The sequence below is a fragment of the Pogonomyrmex barbatus genome, unplaced genomic scaffold, assembly GCF_055798465.1.
Source record: "Pogonomyrmex barbatus isolate J1 unplaced genomic scaffold, ASM5579846v1 scaffold16, whole genome shotgun sequence".
NCBI classification, from domain to species: domain Eukaryota; kingdom Metazoa; phylum Arthropoda; class Insecta; order Hymenoptera; family Formicidae; genus Pogonomyrmex; species Pogonomyrmex barbatus.
In genome coordinates, this window is record NW_028297112.1 from 2,024,983 (window position 1) to 2,042,660 (window position 17,678).

General features: G+C 37.9%; 1 protein-coding gene across 2 annotated transcripts in view; it reads left to right on the forward strand.

The window, feature by feature from the left end:
• The window catches only part of cv-c (RhoGTPase activating protein), a 205,890-nt gene that overhangs the window by 57,222 nt on the left and 130,990 nt on the right, over window positions 1–17,678 (forward strand). For both annotated transcript variants that reach the window (XM_011636672.3, XM_011636673.3), the window contains exons 3-7: window positions 13,677–15,215; window positions 15,655–15,829; window positions 16,319–16,558; window positions 16,850–17,089; window positions 17,310–17,503. In XM_011636672.3, the coding sequence (XP_011634974.2) occupies window positions 13,677–15,215; window positions 15,655–15,829; window positions 16,319–16,558; window positions 16,850–17,089; window positions 17,310–17,503 (2,388 nt within the window). The remainder of the gene's footprint in view (window positions 1–13,676; window positions 15,216–15,654; window positions 15,830–16,318; window positions 16,559–16,849; window positions 17,090–17,309; window positions 17,504–17,678) is intronic.

The window sequence follows — 17,678 nt, forward strand, 5'->3', positions numbered from 1 at the left end:
GTGAGTTTGATCGATTGATCTATTTATAACAATGAAAAATTTTTTGTTTATGAAGAGACATGTAACTGCTATTGGCGAAAAAGATTGTTTAAACATGTATTATTAATTTGTTTATTGTCAAAGAGAATAATTTTAACGTATTATACTAATGGGAATTCAATATAGTTTTATTTAAATTGGTTTTATCAATGAATTAGATTTGTTGTTAAGTTTGTTAAGTTTATTGAAATGCGTGAGAAGAAATTTTATATTGATTGAAATTGTTCAACAGAAATAATGTTAAATATTTAATATAATTTAAATTTCTAGATGTAATGCGTATAATTAAATGCCAAATAAGCAGTAGCGCATGACACATCGGTATATAAATTATCAAAAGATATCGCTTTCGAGTGAAAAGATACGTAAAAAATATCAAGATACGATATATAAACAGATATGTAAGATCAAGATTCAATGTATAAAGTTTAAACTGACGATAATTTTTGCGATAAACTTTTACTTCAACATTACTTGCTTAAACAAAAATAAACAATTTCTCTATAAAAGATACTTCATAAAAAATTTTCATAAACATATTTTATAAATATATTTTATAAATTTAAATTATTTTCGCTGTTTCGATTATTTGCTGCAAGTGTATGAAAATATTGCGATATATTTTGTTATCTCGACATACCAATACAAACATTAAACGCTCAACGATTAACGTACAAGTGTTTCACGCGTAACGCTTAGATTTTAGAAAGAAGGCGTGACAGTTTCACTTTCCACGTTTCCGACGAAACGTTTCAACTTCGAATGTCAGTGGCAATCTTTAAAGTAATAACTTCGAGAGCGAGTGCGTATCGAGAAGTTCGCGCGGATAATTCTGGATGGAGATGTAAAGGATATTAACGACTGTGCAGTGACCGCACGTTTCGTTTAGCTATCTATCTATTTAGCGTTTAAATTACCGCACGCGGATTGCTTTCCTCTCCGCGAGCGCGGGTATTACGCGGGTATTCCTCCGCTTAACGGAGCGCCATTTAATAGTCTCGCGACTCGCACCTGGTTACGTCTCGCCGCGCGCTTGCGAGATTCGCGTTATCGCTCGCGAATCTCGGGGCTGCCGTTTTCCTTCTCGCCCGAAGTGCTCGAAACGAATTTATTAGCGATGCGCACCTCGCGAGATTAAATCGGCTCTCCCCGTAATTGCGGAATAATCCGTGCGGCTACGCGGCGACTCCGGCGCGCCAGCGCTATCGCGCTTTATGGCGTTTTAATTATATGGCCGTACTGTCGCGGCGAGAGCATCCGAGAAAACGTTTTCTGTTGCACTCATTAATGGGAGAAATCTCATTCAATGCAAACATAGGAAACACGCGATGCTTATTTTATACACCGACACAGGGAGGATATTAAATCGACGAAGTACTTAACGATGATTCTCGCCATAATCTTGTTATTTTATTATTATTTATTTTATTTGTCGTTAGTTTTTTCTTGTTACGTCTAACTGTTTATAATATATTATTCGATTAAACTAAGATATAAATTTAAATATAAATTTAAATCGGAAAAATTATCGTTGCTCTTGACTTGAAATTTGTAAAATGTATTTTTTTAAAATATGCATTAAAATATTGACTTTGAATAAAATTAGGATAATTTTGCAAGAAAGATCTCTAATGTGCCATGAATTGCCTATAATCGCTCGTACCATTGCCAATTAAAGGTGAGCATCGATTTAACTGCGATTCAGTTTGATTCAGAGTCAGTTGTTGCGGAGGCGAGCGACATAAATCTTGTCCTTCGTGGTTCCAGTTTCTCGAAAGGAGTGAGAGGCGATCGCGATCCAGAATGGCCGATTTAGCTATTCGTCGATTTGCCTGTCGTCTTCTTCTCGACAACATTAGAAATTAGGAATAAATTTCAAAAGTACATAAATTTACTTTAATTTAGGAATAAATTTCACAAATACATAAATTTATTTTAATATAGGAATTCAACTTTGTCATTATTATAATACATTTATTTGATTTAATATCTTTTTAAGTAGATACATTTGTTTTTCGCGGCATAGAATAACAAGGCATGAACACACGGATGTATCAATTACTGTTAAATAAACGAGATTGAAATCTGTGACATATAAAAAAAAAAGATCTACACTGTATGTTATATCGGTATATAAAAAGCATTTGATGGTGCTTATAGAATATATTACTATGACCAAAATTTGCATGGCGTTAAGCATGTTAAGGATGCCTCGCAAAATACGTTACGATTGAGAATGCCGCGGTGTTTATCGTGAAGCGACGTATAGCCAGCAGGTGCTTGATCGGTGGTAATTTTGCAACTTGTCGGCAGGTAAACGGCACGAGAAAATGATGCACATTTACCCGAATAATGTATGAATGCCTTGCGTGTACCCCGCATCAGGTGGGCCTTAAAATTCCACGCGTGTATGTGGCGTGCATACATGATCGGCGTCGAAAATGCGCGCATGTCAATTCGTAACGCATCGTGTAACGCGTCTCTCTTTTAAGGGAATGGAAACGAATGAAAGCTGGCGGTCAACAGAGGAGGACAGATATCAGTTTCATTTCGCGATCGACGTAATCGACTTGTCGAATTAATCGAAACAATCGGTATTATCCCTCGCAAGTCATTCGCCGAGTCACCGACCGGTCTTTGCTCGCTGTTGAACGTTTGGAAATTTCACGGCGAAGTTGTCGTTGGCAGTTGAACGCATGTGGGACGAGATTTCGTAGGTGTCGACGGAGTTCCGGACATGACAGCGGGCATAGCGTCAGCGACAGAAACCGCCGGGATTCTAACGCCGTGCTTAGAATAGTTTAGGGTATCAGGAGGCCGCTACTCGACTGACGTCGTAACTCATTAAGCCAATTAAAACGGCCAAGTTCTTGCCGGCTGACGTCACGAATTCAGAGCGCCGCATTCTCTACTTTTTCCCCGGCCGGTTTCCATTCCGAGGGGGCTGCAGCGCGGACGTAGAAAATAAGCGGAGCGAGAAATCTCGAATCGCGTTTAGAAAACCGTTTGAAAAACGCGCACGCGCGTTCCTCATCGTTCCACGATTATTCTGGATCATCTGCATTACTCCGCCTCTGAAATTGGCATTGATTATCGTTTCTCCATTAACGCGTGTAATTAATTTTTTATTTCTTATCGTGTATCTATTCGCGAGTGCATTTCCATGTCCTTGCTCTTTCGTTAAAATCATATTATCATGTTATATATATTAATGGCCGTGTATAATATATAATTAAGAATGTAATTTTCTATTTTTATCAAATGCGAGAGCAGATTTTCACGATGCGTCGCGATCGGACTTGAATTGAACGGGACATAAATTGATACTGTTGTAACGTGTTATTAATATTATAATATTCTATTAGCGTAATTGATTTTCTATTTCTGCTTAAGTGCGGACAGGTTTTCACATGTCACTATCTATTTTCTTCGGACAGATTCTCGGTTGAATTATCGGAGAAAGTTGCTAATAACTGTAATACCGCGGAAGGGAAGGAATTTCCGGACGGTGAGCAGAGTTTGGCGTTCGGGTCGAGCCACTTTTCTTCTTTCATCGGCCATGTGTCTGCTGGTGTTTATATCGATACTTATTGCTTCGTTTTGGCGATTTTATCTTTACCATCGAGAGCATCATGACGGGTTTTAAGAGGCTTTAAAGTCTGGCGATGAAACGCCCGACCTTGATTCGGCGATAACCAAACACGAGAGTTGAAGATGAGTCCCGTGATCCTTGATCTCTTCGTAAAAAGATTCGTGAGCTGATGAGAGATGAACGATCGATTTTTTAACGAGCATTTATGATTTAAGAATTCTCGACGAAATCGAAAATAGATATATCAAACTCGTTTTGAAACAATCACGATAATTTGGTCCAGGCATCTAATTCTGAATTGCGAATTTTGCAGAAAAATTTGTGAAATTAATTTTTCAACTGTTATTTTCCTTTGAAGTTTTTTTGATTAGTTTAAATTTACTTATGAGATTAATTTAAATTAAGTTTGAGTGATTACATATTTTTTTAGACATGTTGCGATTTTAATTCAGCATTGCGGCGCGCGAATAATTTTTTGAATAATTTTTCTGTCTGATACATTTTATATACAAATTTGTTCAATTTAATTTATACACATAAAAAACAATTTCCTTGGATTTAATAATGTTATTAGATTCAAAGAAATTTACCTTTTGAAATAGTCCAAACAAATCAATTATTGATTCAACAAATTCGATCGTTTGATTTTTCAAATAATAAATAGCTTTATTTCAGATAAAATATTTGTTTAATAAATTATTTGAAAAAAATAACGCTGTTTATTGTACGTTTCAATAATATTAAAACATCTCTTTATGAAACATCTCTTATTGAAACAATATTTAATCTATTCGAACCAAGTATTATTTAATTCAAAGATAAATTTAATTTTCTTTAACCAATAGTATCTCTTCTATTAAACAACGGTATACTCTAACGCAACAACAAAACTCTTCAATAAAATAATATTTAATATAAAATTATAAATAAAGATATAAGTTTCTTGAAATTAAATAATAAAAACTAATAATATCTCTATAATAAAATCTCATTGCCCCTTTGTTTTTATTATATAAAATTATGTTATTTAAATTACATAAATTTAAGTTAAACAAATAGAATTGCTAAATCTTCTAAAGAAACCTTTTCCTCAGTGTACATGTCGGAAACGGAATAATTTTTGTTGGCAATCGCAGTGAGGACAAATCGCATGCGTTTCGCATCTGCGGTCACAATTTTGTGCAACTCACGCGTCACCCTGGACGTTGCGTGACACAAGAGATCGCGCAAGAGTTTTTAATGAAGGCGCATTGTCGTCTGTGACGACAAATGCGAGACGCGTCGACGACGCGTCCGAGAAAGTATGCGTCGCGACGTTCGCAATCGCGAGGCGAGGTACCGTTTCTCACGCGTGGATCGCACAACGCGTGACCCGTTAATACGTGGTGATGACGTGCGTGCAGCGTGCATCGTGCAACGTGCATCGTGCGCTTTCACGGCGAGGGTGCGAGCACGTTCGAGCGCGCTCGAGCGCGCTCGACAAAAGGAAGCCCATGCGCGAGCGTTAAACGGAAAGAGGATCGTCTTCGTGTTTAACTCTATCGCGCCGCAAGAAACGCACATAAACCGCCGCCGAGAGGGAGAGAGAGAGAGAGAGAGAGAGAGAGAGAGAGAGAGAGAGAGAGAGAGAGCCGCTAAAGTTGTGTCCACAATTTGCATACGCGAAAGCGATTGCTTCCAGATGCGCTGTCTGACTGCCGCTCGCGAATGCATCTTCGCATCGCCAGGCTACTTCTCTCGTTTTCGCATTTGTTTTTATTGTTTTCTCGTCAATGTAAATTTCTCGCGTCCTGTCTCAGTCTTCTTGTTTATAACGTTGGATTTAAATTATATGAGAACCGAGAACTATCTCGATGCCGTGGTGCATTTTCTCAAGGCTATTCGGCGAATTAAATATTTTAAATAAACGAATATACGCATTATACGTAAGTTTTCGCTTTGCCGTAACTTCCACTCGGCGATGTTTTCGGTTCTTCCCCTGTCAAGATGTTGACGTTTCCAGAGCGCCAGAGGGGATTCGTGTATTTACCCTGAAATCAAAAGACCATTGAAAGATGGACGATGACACTCTCGCATCCTTTAGATCGAAGCAACACTGCTAACACGTGAAGAAATATATCATGTCTGGAGTGAAACGATCGATCGACACGCGATGAGCGTTCGTTTGAATGGATCGCAGCCGACGGATCCCTTTGGGAATACGGTTGCGCGTAATGGTCTTCCTGATAGCGGAGCAGAAGCGTAACGCGATTATACCCGGCGTGCCTCGTAACACAAGGGAATACAACGTGTAATTTCCGTCGATGGTCGATAGAAAGCTGAAAGAGCCTTTGCGATCGGCCCTTCACTACCCGTGTAATGACCGGGCCGACACGCCGCACGATCCATCGTTCTTGATTCTCGATGACGAGAAAGTGTTTGGGGGAGGGAGGGAGGGGGGGGGGGGGCGGAGTGTGCACCGCGGCATTGAGTGCGCATCCCGCGATGTATCTTGATTCCGGTCAGTATCGACGGCCAACTTACATCTTATCAGCTTCATTAATGTCCCGTTTTAATGTCGAGATGGTGGCGGTTGACTCTATTACGTCAAACGAAGAGTCGTCATGTTAAAATATATCGTTACTGTGTATATTGGTGTTTGAATGCGAGTACAAACAATTATAATGACAGATATTTATCCGTCATTAGGTTAGTGACATTTACGTGCGTTTTTTTTTTTTTTGCGATAATAATTGAATAAATGACGAATGTTTTTTTGAACGCGATAAACACGGTCGAACAGGGTCCGCGGGATTGGTCTGAAAAGCCTCGAAGCAATTTTCTCGAACGCAGTTGATGAAATCGCGATCTCTCTGACCTGTGTTACGACTTGCCTCTTCGTTGTTTTTCTCTCTTTTGTGCAAATATTTTCAATTGGACGAGCCCGTGGGGTGCAAAAAGAGCGTCGATAAATTTTCGCCAGTAACGAGAAATAGCGTTATTTTACAGCTAGACCGGCTACAATAAAACGACACGCGTTAACACTCGTCGCATCAACTTGTAGAAAGCACGCAAATGAATCCCGCCTATTTCGATTGCTTTTACGGTTTGGCTTTTAAGTATCTTGAATCAATTCCTTTCTTTATGAATTTAGCCAAAGTTGTTGGAGAAACTTCTATCTTCAGAGATAAATCGCGTTGTTACTGAAAATTGAAAGTGAGATAACATGTAATTAACATATTTATTTACGAGCTCATAATTTGGATAAATAAATAAATTATTTTTTATGTATTTAACAAAATTGAATAAACAAAAGTAGTATAATGTAATGTCGTGTTAAATATTATGTATATGTAAATAGTTAATTAGTTAATTATGTATTTACTACTGTTTAAAAATGTTTTAATTATATGTGTTGTTTCTTATGTGACATATATTTATTAAGAAATCTTGCAATCCATGATATTTTGATATAAAATTTGTTTAACAAATTAGATAAAATTTTATACTCACCGCCGCGTTTCGCGGACAGATTTACGGCACGCACGAAATCATGTCCGAGAGTATTACGAAATGTATTTGCCCAGAGTTCGAAACGCGTTTAGAAACGAGCATTACTTATGCGTCAATCTAACAGAAGACGGATTTATAATGCAATTACATATACTGGAAGGTTTGCGATAAAAAGCCGGTTACGTATCAGCAAAGTGGAAAGAAGCGTATTGATATAAAGTGGAAAGTAATAGACCAGATCTCGCGCGGGATCTCACGTAAGCGCGAAATAAATAACGAGATATATGCATTAACGTAAATCTAGTTTTACATTTATAGCATTCGTGCGCGACCAAATTCGATACGATATATGATACATATGTACGTGCATGAGAATTATGAGCCTTCCTATCGATCACCATATTCATAGGGTGATCAACTTTTTGAGTTTAACGCTATTAGCGAAGGGGCGCGTTTGCGTGTGCAATTAATTTCCCGATTGGTAGGTTTCGAAGGTAATCGAAAGTGTTCGCGAAATGTCTCGCGAATAGTCATTAAATGAATTATGGCGTTGCATAAACGGTTTTTGCAATTAGCCAGTGATTTTAATGCCAACTGGTGGTCAGACGTTGGCCTTAATCGATGCGTTCTCGAGGGTACGTTTGCTCGACAAAATAGAGATGAGCAAAATATAATAATTTTCGAGTTATTAGACTTAATATTTATATTTAATATTTATTTATTAGACTTAATATTTGTGCAGAAAAGCAGACAGTTAAACTTGACATTAACATAAATAAACTATATGGTCCTTTAACTCTCTTAACTTCTTTAGTTTTGAAACAGTCAGGCTGAATTTACGAGAAGCAAATATATTTCACATTACTAGTAATTACTATAATACTGTCTTTTTGTAGCTATAAATTTTACAGTGAATTTGAGGATAATTTTTCCTTAGAAATGTTGTGAAAGTTTATCATTTAGCGTTTCATGCGATTATCAAATTGCTATTATTTTCTCAGTCCTTTCTCTAGCATCCGTAATTGGAAAAAAATGTCCGGTAGTTCTAGGACATCCTATATAACTACGTAAATGTATAAAATTATAGTTGTGTTGTTACATCGCGCCTCATAATAAATTGCTGGAACCTGTTGCCAGCAGGAATTCGTTATTTCGTGACCGTCGAGAAATCCGCAAGGCGATCCTTCGCACAGACAAATAAGACCCGTCTACCATGGACGCGTATGTATAAGACACCTGAGAACCTTGGCATCACAATACGCATATTTCGTGTGTGCGAATAAAAATTAATTTGAGTCCGATCATGTGGTCATTCACGTAGCGCTATTTATTTACTCAAATAAATCGATTAGACGAATATGAAAACGTATAGTTTACTCGAAATGATAATTGCAATACGACTAATAAGATATAATATTTTTAACAATATTTTTATAAAATTTAATATTTTTATTTATATTTTATTAAATTTTGTTATATTTTATTTAAAATGCATTTAAAATGTTAAAAAACAAAGGAAGATGGCGAATAAACTAACGTATATTAAATATGATGGATCAGATGTGTGTGGAAATTTTATATCTATATACTCGTATATTAATTGTAATGTTTTTTTAAAATTATTTATAAAATTATTTATGAAAATTTAAGGATGTCTTAAAGGATGATTGAGGAAGTGCTCGGTTCTATTACCTGTTGTAAGTGCTTCTATTACCTGTTAGATTAATATTATTATATATTAATATGAATAGAGAGAGAGAGAGAGAGAGAGAGAGAGAGAGAGAGAGAGAGAGAGAGAGAGAGAGAGAGAGAGAGAGAGAGAGCCGGTAATCAAGACGAAACGAAGTGAGAAATTCATGGCCGATAATATGACGACATAAAATATTATGATCGCCATGGAAAATTAATTGAGAGCACTAGTAGAATTCTCGAGCTATTCGATAAATATGTGGGAAGATCAGTAGAACGGGTTGATCAACGCGTAAATAGTAATTTCTATCCGATCGATAGGTCACATTATTTATTTGGTATCGGTATTAAGCCTTGCGTGTTTAATACCATGGTAATTCTTCGTATTAACGCATCGTTTAACACGAACGCCATTTAGAAGTCAATTAATTAACGCCATATTTTTCTGCACATATTGTGACAGGAAGGAAAGCGAAACGCAAGTTTCTCAAATAGTCACACACGAAAGCCAATATTATAAATCGTGTTGTTCATTATATAATTGAATGATTTCGGGCACCGCAGAATTTTGCTTGATTTATATGGCGACGATAATTAGCAATCATCGCAATTAATTAATCAGCTCAGTGACTGCGGGCGGATTAAGCTGGCGCGCGCGAGCGTGACGGAAAATCATTGATCCGCTAAGATTCATGCGATCGATTTCCTGCAGCGAAATGCACTCGGCCATGAGATGCTATTTGCAAGACGATTAAAATGTTGCTTTAATTTGATCTGATCATCTTTTATATTTACTAGGCAATTCTCGAGTTTCTCAAGGCAGTGGTTAATTAAGCTTCAAGTTAATTAAGCCTACATGGACGAAACTATCGCACGCCAAGGCGATATGCTCTGTCACACGACCTGCGTTAATTGCCCTTTGTGAATGCATATTTGCAATTTCATTTTTAACTTTCTTGTGCATCCTTCTACACACGAGGAAATGAATTTAATCAGAATTCGTTGAAATTGGATATTTAAAACATAAGGTTGTTACATGTTATGAAAATATTTTGAATTTGAATTTTAAACTGAAATTCAAAAAATTATTTTCGAATTGCAAAAATTAAAAAAAAATTGATAATTAAGTTTTTCGTATATTATTAAAATTTTATAAATAATTATTTTAAATACTATTTAATTATGCGACCTTTATTATTACAATACAACATTATTTTTGAAGGAAGATATAATAATGTTGACAATGATACATAAACAAAGTAATGATTTCATGCTTGAAAAAAGAGACGGAAGAATAAAAAGAATAAACTAGAACAAACGTGATAAATATATATTAAAACTCATTTATTACTAGTAAAAATGTCAAGATTTACCACCTCCAATTTAAATATTAATTTAAATTCTGCCAGGAAGCATCGGCATGCGTACTGACCATATTTGGTGGATGCATCGATGACTTTGACGCGCAACAAGCTTCTTCGTTTAATAAACGACGCCGATATTTTATCGAAGTTTTTTTATTATTTGAACAGGTTGACTTTTCTCTCTTTAAGGAAGATGTTAAGTGTGACGTACATTGCGCGCAGTGAAACTACGTGTTTGCTTTAGCTAGTTAGAAAGGTCACTTCCGCATCACTGACTAATTAATTCCTTTAGCTACAAATTAACAGTTCGACAAGTAAATGATTGATTTGATGTTCCGCATCATTTGTAATTATTGCGAATATTATTATTATTAACTGAGAAAATCTATCGGTTTTATTCTTTTTTTTATTTTTTTCTAAAAGCTGTAATTGTCGGGACTTTCTCTTCTGCTAGTTATAATCAAAGTTTCTATAGAAAATATTTATTATCTGTCAAATAATTAAAAAAATTATTTGTTAATTTTATATAGAAGAAAATAAGATGTTTTGCGCAAAGTTCGTTAAAGTTCGTTAAAGTTTCGTTAAAGTTTGCGTTTGGGATTATTGTAAGACATAAACATTCTTGCTAAATATATTTTCGCTATCGATACTATGGCGGATCGGCGGTTGACGAGTGCTAATTTATTGTCTTCTAGCAACGTCAATCTCCCTGATTGTCGTTATCATCAACGGTCTGCCCACGCGGAGGCGAGAGAAAATTTTCCAGACACGTCTAATCATTGCGCTACAAGAGCTATCTCGAGTAGGAAGAAAGTGCGCCGCTAAAAGCGCGACGTGCGTGCTTTCACATAAATATTGGCTTGATAAATGTACCGGCCAAGGCGTTATGGATGGAGAATATTAGAATGGCACATGGCGATCGCCGCGATGGCCGTGCGCTATTGTAGGCGTAGCGAGAGAGCGTAGATTAAACGCGATCCCAATCAAGACGATTCACGAGCGCGCTTCCGCGTCCTTCGACGGAAACGTTGCACTCGATCCATCAACAATTACGACGATTAAGATTTGCGTGAACAATCGGGGACGCGCGAGCGAGGAGCTCGTTGCTTTGTTAACGCTCCTGTCAGAACGGTGCTTCCAGAAATAACTCGCGATATATAGCGAGATAGAAAGGAGGTAAGGAGGGAAAAATAGAATGAAAAATGTTGTATCTTTGGCCTCTGCGTTCCTCCTCTTCCTCCTCCTCTTTCTCAGCCCAACATTGTAAAACTAAAAGAAAAGTTTATTTAATATTTAATTCAATCTAATACGAAAAAATTAATATATATATATATATATAAAATGAATAATATTCTCTAAAGTTTTTAGTTGATGTATTCTAAATATACTTCACTGCAGTTAATTTTTATGTTAAAATATTTGGACCCTAAAAAAATTTTCTTACATTTTGTATGTCCTAATTTTGGCGATGTGATTTATTTTCTTATATAGTAGTAAGTTGGTACAACGGACATTAAGGTCAGGCTTTCGAATGCACTTACAACCGGATTATTCCTGCGACAAGTTTGCAATTGCATTATGAGCGTATCCACCGACGTCAGGATTAACCTGTTGAGATAGACTAGTCCCTCCCGAAGATAGATCAAGGTGTATACCGCAAAGCCGCGAGATTAGTCACCAATAATAAACGGGTTGACACGTCCGAGACAATTATATCCCGGTATCCTACGCGAGGCGGCCATTAGCCCGCGGCGCACAATGTAACACCCGCGTAGGAACAATAGGAAGCTCGTGCACGATGATTGATCGCCCAGCTGGATGCAATCGTACCGGCTGGATACCCTCGAGAGTTCCTCCTCCTTCTCCTCCAACCGACTTATCTCTTAGCTCTTCGTCTCGCGGCGGTTGCGCCGCGCCGTCTTGATGAGTTTTTGCTAAGTTCACCGGTTAGGCTAACTACTGCAGTCGGCAGTTTGCATACGAAATACGTACGGCAGTCTATAAATTTTGTTTCATTGCGTACGTATAATGTGCGTACGTGCGTGTGTACCATTGCGTTTCACGTCGATGCGGTTTTAGAGCTCCTCCTACGTGTTCCTCCTCTGACTCGTAGTCCGCGAGTCTCAATTGTTTTCTAATTTGTAAAATTTGAATTGACAATTCTTCCCCACCTGCAGTTTTATCTAATTCTTAGATTTTCTCAATTGCGCTTGCATATTTTTTTCTTTCTAATTTTATTCTTCGGTACGAACGGAACATGGGGTCGGGGTTTTCGATTGAATTCGCAAATCGTCTTAACCTCCTCGATTTAATCGAGCTTGTTCTTTCCATTCGGTATAATTTGATGGGTCGATCGACGAGACTGAAGCGACTGAAGGTTAGTTTCGTTTGGTCGCGACTGTCTCATGCGTAGATCGCGATCGAGATCGCGTGGGTCGTAAGCGAGCTGCATCGAGAGACTTATGCAAATTCAATTTAGCCCGCCTGTGCAGTGGAGGAGGACCAGTCGGCTCAAAGACTTTACAAATTTCTATGTATTCTTATTTAAAGAATATTGAAATGCTATATAATTCTTTTCACACAAAATGTCTCTTGTATTATTGGGCATAATATGTCAAATGTATCAACTTCTATGAATATTTTCAATGCAAATTTTAATTAATTGCAGTTGCATCAAATATAAAGAATATAAATCTAAAAGTCAAATTCATTTTACTCGCTTCTTCAATTTGTTAGCTCTATTTTTATATATTTTATATTAATAATATGTATTAATAAATATATATATATATTTTTTTTTGTTATTATTATTACATATAATATATTACATATATATTAATATATAATATATGAATCTTGCATATTTCATCTTCTTCTTGAATATTAACTACGTTTTACTGCAGCCCTGCTTAGGGCGCGTACATGATTCACGATGATTACGTGGGAGAGTGCTTTAAAGAAGAAGGGGAAGGGGGAGACGCGATTGATAGATAAATTGAATGAGAAAGCAGGGAGGGAGAGAAGGAGAAAAAGAGAATGCGTCTTGAAATCGGCTCGTCTTAAGTCGCGGCAGCTGGCCGATTCCTTCGTTTTATTTCGTATGACGAGCATCAAGGACCGCGTCGGTTCTGCCAGCTTTTCTTGTAACCGCTTCATTATGCGCCACTTTATAAATGCGTTTCGCTGGCTAACTGTACGCGCGAGATATCCGCGCGCAAAGGTAGTAACCTATCTATCGTTGGTAGGAGTTTGCAAGTTTCTCTTAGGCCTCATCGATCGAGGGACAACCTCTGCATTTAAGTGATGATGACTTCCAATGAAACTTCCTCCTTAGCTGACTCATTAAATTACGTGGCACATATGGTACTATATTCTATTCACTATATTACGCTCTTTTCCAAAAAAAAGAAAAAAAAAAGAAAACACCTCTTAGTGAAGAGGCTTCTTCTTTGATGATGTAAATGTAATATTTTAAACTCTGAATTTCTGATTGGTTGTAGGAGGAAATCGGCGAGATAATCGAGTCAGCTCCAACGATTACACTCCGCATCGTAGAAGAGCCAAAGCATCCGACTCAACCGGATTCAGAGAAATTGTCGAACTACGCGAATGAGTCGTTCATTCCGAAATCCTTGCCCGCTACGAAATCGCATGGCTTGGCAAGGAGACAGAATTCATTGACGAGAGGCGGCGAGGATATCGGCGAGTGGTCGAACAACATCCTCGCGGAGTTCAATAGCATCATCGCCAACGAGATCAACGAGCTTACCAAAGAGAAGACGAGGGAAGTCGCGCGCAGCAACGATGACGTCAGGGTGGTACAATACAAAGAGTTGCTGAACGAATTTGGAATAACCGACAGTGAGTGCTCCGATCAAGAATTCAACGGCGAGCATGTTTCTCTTCGAGATGAGAGAGATCTTCGAGATCGCAGGAACGGTAAACTTTTCGTCGACGATGATCGCCGTTATCTGTTGAACTCCGATTACGACGAGCCTCACGATCGAGTGAGTCCTGAAGGAGGGAAGAGCGGCAGCCTACCGGAGAACCTGGATATCATCGTGGATGATCGTGGCCGACCAAGATTATCCACGTTCCATGCGGATCCTCTGAGCTCCGACTACGACGAGCCCAGTAATTGTTTGCCGATGAGCTCGATCAGAAACCAGATCGATCGGATCACCTCTAGTCTACCGTCGAAATTAGAGCGCGAGTGCGTCCCGAAGGACACACGCGTGAACCCTTGCCGTGCACCAAAGACAACCGTAGGATTAAGTTTGAGGACCAATGAAGACGCCGACGTGGACGCGCTCCAAGCCAGATCTTTAAGGAACGTCGAGGAGGACTCCGAAGAGGCGAACGCGAAATTACCGCCACGCCAACGATCCGAGAGGAAAACAAGCCTTCCCATTAATCTAACAAGCCAAAAGCGTAGAAAGGCGATGCGGCTGCAGAGGCTTCGACGAGGTCCGGATGATCGGGAGACGATGGATCCCGATTACGACGATATATTCCCGAACGAGGAGACTGGCAGATCTAGGTCGTTGGACAATCACGTGCCAAAATCGGCGCCCGTGACGCCCACGGAGGAGAAGAAGTCACCCTTCTCGAAATTATTGAGGAAACGACACACACCGGTGTTCCACGAGAGTTCCGACGATGTAATCCTGGTTAGCGTGTCCTCGCTTCCGGATCAAGATATGCTGCGCCTGAGAAACGACAGGCACTACGAGACGAAGAAGGGGAACTCGAAGGAAACGTTGACTCTCAAAAAGAGAGCGATATCGCCGCTGACTCTGCGTTCCGACATCACTGCGAAAAGATTGTCGGAATCGGACAGAGATATCAGGCAGGTCAGTCCGGTGGACTTGAAGAAGTTCTCGTTGAGAACATGGGGCAACGACATCGCGGTGAATTGCGACTTATCCGAGAACGATGACGTCAATGGAAATTGCGAGATTGAAAACGGAACCCTCAGCAAGCTGGAACATGCCGATGTGAAGAGGATTATGGAGGAGCAAAACGCGAGAACGGGATCTGTAAGTATCATATCGATTTTTGCCAATTTCATTATATTTTATCAATGTGAATTTATTGAGAATTAATTATGCATTAACTTATTTGCATTATAATCTTGTATTTCGACAAAATTTGCAAATTCAAAGTATTATAATTAGATGATACATTACGTGTAAATATTTAATCAAATATTTAAAAATTTACATAATTAAATGCTTCAATGTTTAAATCTGTATTTGTAATATAAGTAAAATAAAAACTAAATATTTGGATATAATTATTAATTTGGCGTTCTTCATCACGGTACGAATATTATTTAAAAGAAAATTTTTTTACAAACGTTTTTAAAAATTTGGGAATAGTATACATTAAAATATAAAATTATTTTGTTTTTGTATTTGCAAAAAAGAATAATTTAGGAGAAACATAAAGAAATTTGATTTATTTTGTAATTTGTAGCTGCCTATTTCCCTGCAGTCTTTGTTGTCGAGAATACGAAATGGTTCGGGTTCTTGTTGCCCAAACAGCCCACCAATGGATACTCTCACTTGTTCCGATATGGCAACTCAAACATCGCCGGCGATTTCAAGAAGCTCTAGCTTCACCTGGGTCAGCGATTGCGACTCTCCCCAAGGTAATTTTCGTGTTATCCTGCGTCACTTACATGGCCTATATACTAATATACTATTCATGGAATTAGTTAACGCTTGTGAAATTTATTTCCGTTCTGGTTTTCTCTAATCCAATACATGACTACTACTACAAGTTCCGTTTATCGATAATTTAGATTAGTTTAGATTGAGTCTCTGCTTATCTCTCAAATCCGTCACAGTTGTATATATGTTTCAGATCTTTCTATAAATAGCGCAATATGTGATATATAGAAGATTGTTACAAATGATTTACTTAAAAATTAGAAATTAGAAAATATCTAAAAAGAATCTAAAAATAACGTAATGATAAATTCTACAAAAGTTTGTTAAATGACAATATTCGTAATTTGAATATATTGAATATATTATAATATTTGAATATATTACATATATTATTATTGTATTGTAAGGTTGTTATTGTATATTTAGTTAGTTTATACTTTCTCAAATTATGTGTTTTTTTATTATAGCCGAGTCCCAATTAGATTCGCAGTCGTTACAAGACGAGAGCACGTTAGACCCAGTTTCTCCCCAAGATACCGTGGACGATGACAATAGATCTTCGTCATCATCTCAGGATCTCTTGCAGAGCATGGATGAAATTTCTTCCGGAAGTCTATCACCGGATACCACTGATAGAGCCTCTCCGCTTGAAAGCGGGATCGGAACGGCAAGTCCACCCAGGAGCACGGATCGTCGATTGACTAAACGTAAGCTAAAATTATTTTTTTCTTTTTTTTTTTATAAAAATCGATAAACATAAAAAATGGATTATGTCATATTTATATCTTTTTTTTTTATTTTTGGAAATTAAACTATTAACATGACATTTTCCTTTATATTAATCAAATCATTTATGATTTATATTTTCATATATCTATAATTCACTCTTAAAAAAAATTTGCATTACATATATATATATATATAAAATAAATTTTAATTAATTTTTATCATTGTTATATGAAGACCTGTTATCTCGATGCACTTGTTATCTCTCATAGCATCAACGCCGAGCAAATGTCACCGTAAAGAGACGTGGGAACGAATTCGACGACGGCCGTCGAAATTGAATTCGAGAAGCGACAAAAACTCGCAAGATGTGTGGGTCAAGCGCGAAAGTGTGCACACTCAAACGAAACAGATCGACGATCAGTACTCGCAGGACGCGGTGGATAGCAGTAGCGGTCTCGATGACTCGTTGCCAAGGATCAGGACGCCTAGGCCTACGAATTTACCGTTATGTGAGTCACGTCGGCATGATTTCCAAGTATTCCTCCCACACGTAACGTCAAGCTATCATTTTTACGTCTTCTTATTATGCATATCACGTAAATCGTTTATTTTGAAAGCTCGCTCTATGCGTCCTGTTTCGAAGATTTGCTAGTTGAACGATATACTTTGCGATAATTTATTTCTGCATGTTATAAATTCTAATCTAACCGTACAACTGATCTGCAATAGGTCTGTCCACCACTGCCAGTAGTTCTTTGAGCTCGGGCGAGCTGCTCGAAACGCCGCCTCGAGCGCCGTCCTCTCCGTCCGCGGCGAGTCTTCAGCTAAAGCCGGAACCTTTGACAGTGGAAATGGGCGGGAAGAGCAGCAGTGCGCCGTTATTGGAGAACAATGACGCCAAAAACGCCAACGGGAAGGTGCCGGTGAGTTCCTCTCTATTTAACTTTAAGTAAGTTCAAGTGGTACAAATTGGAAATTAGGAAATTAATCAACTAAAATACCAGACGTTTCTATCAAAAAAGCCGAAACACAAATATAAAATGTTCTCCATTTATACTTTAACATGCTTTTATCAATACCTCGTTCTATACGATGTTT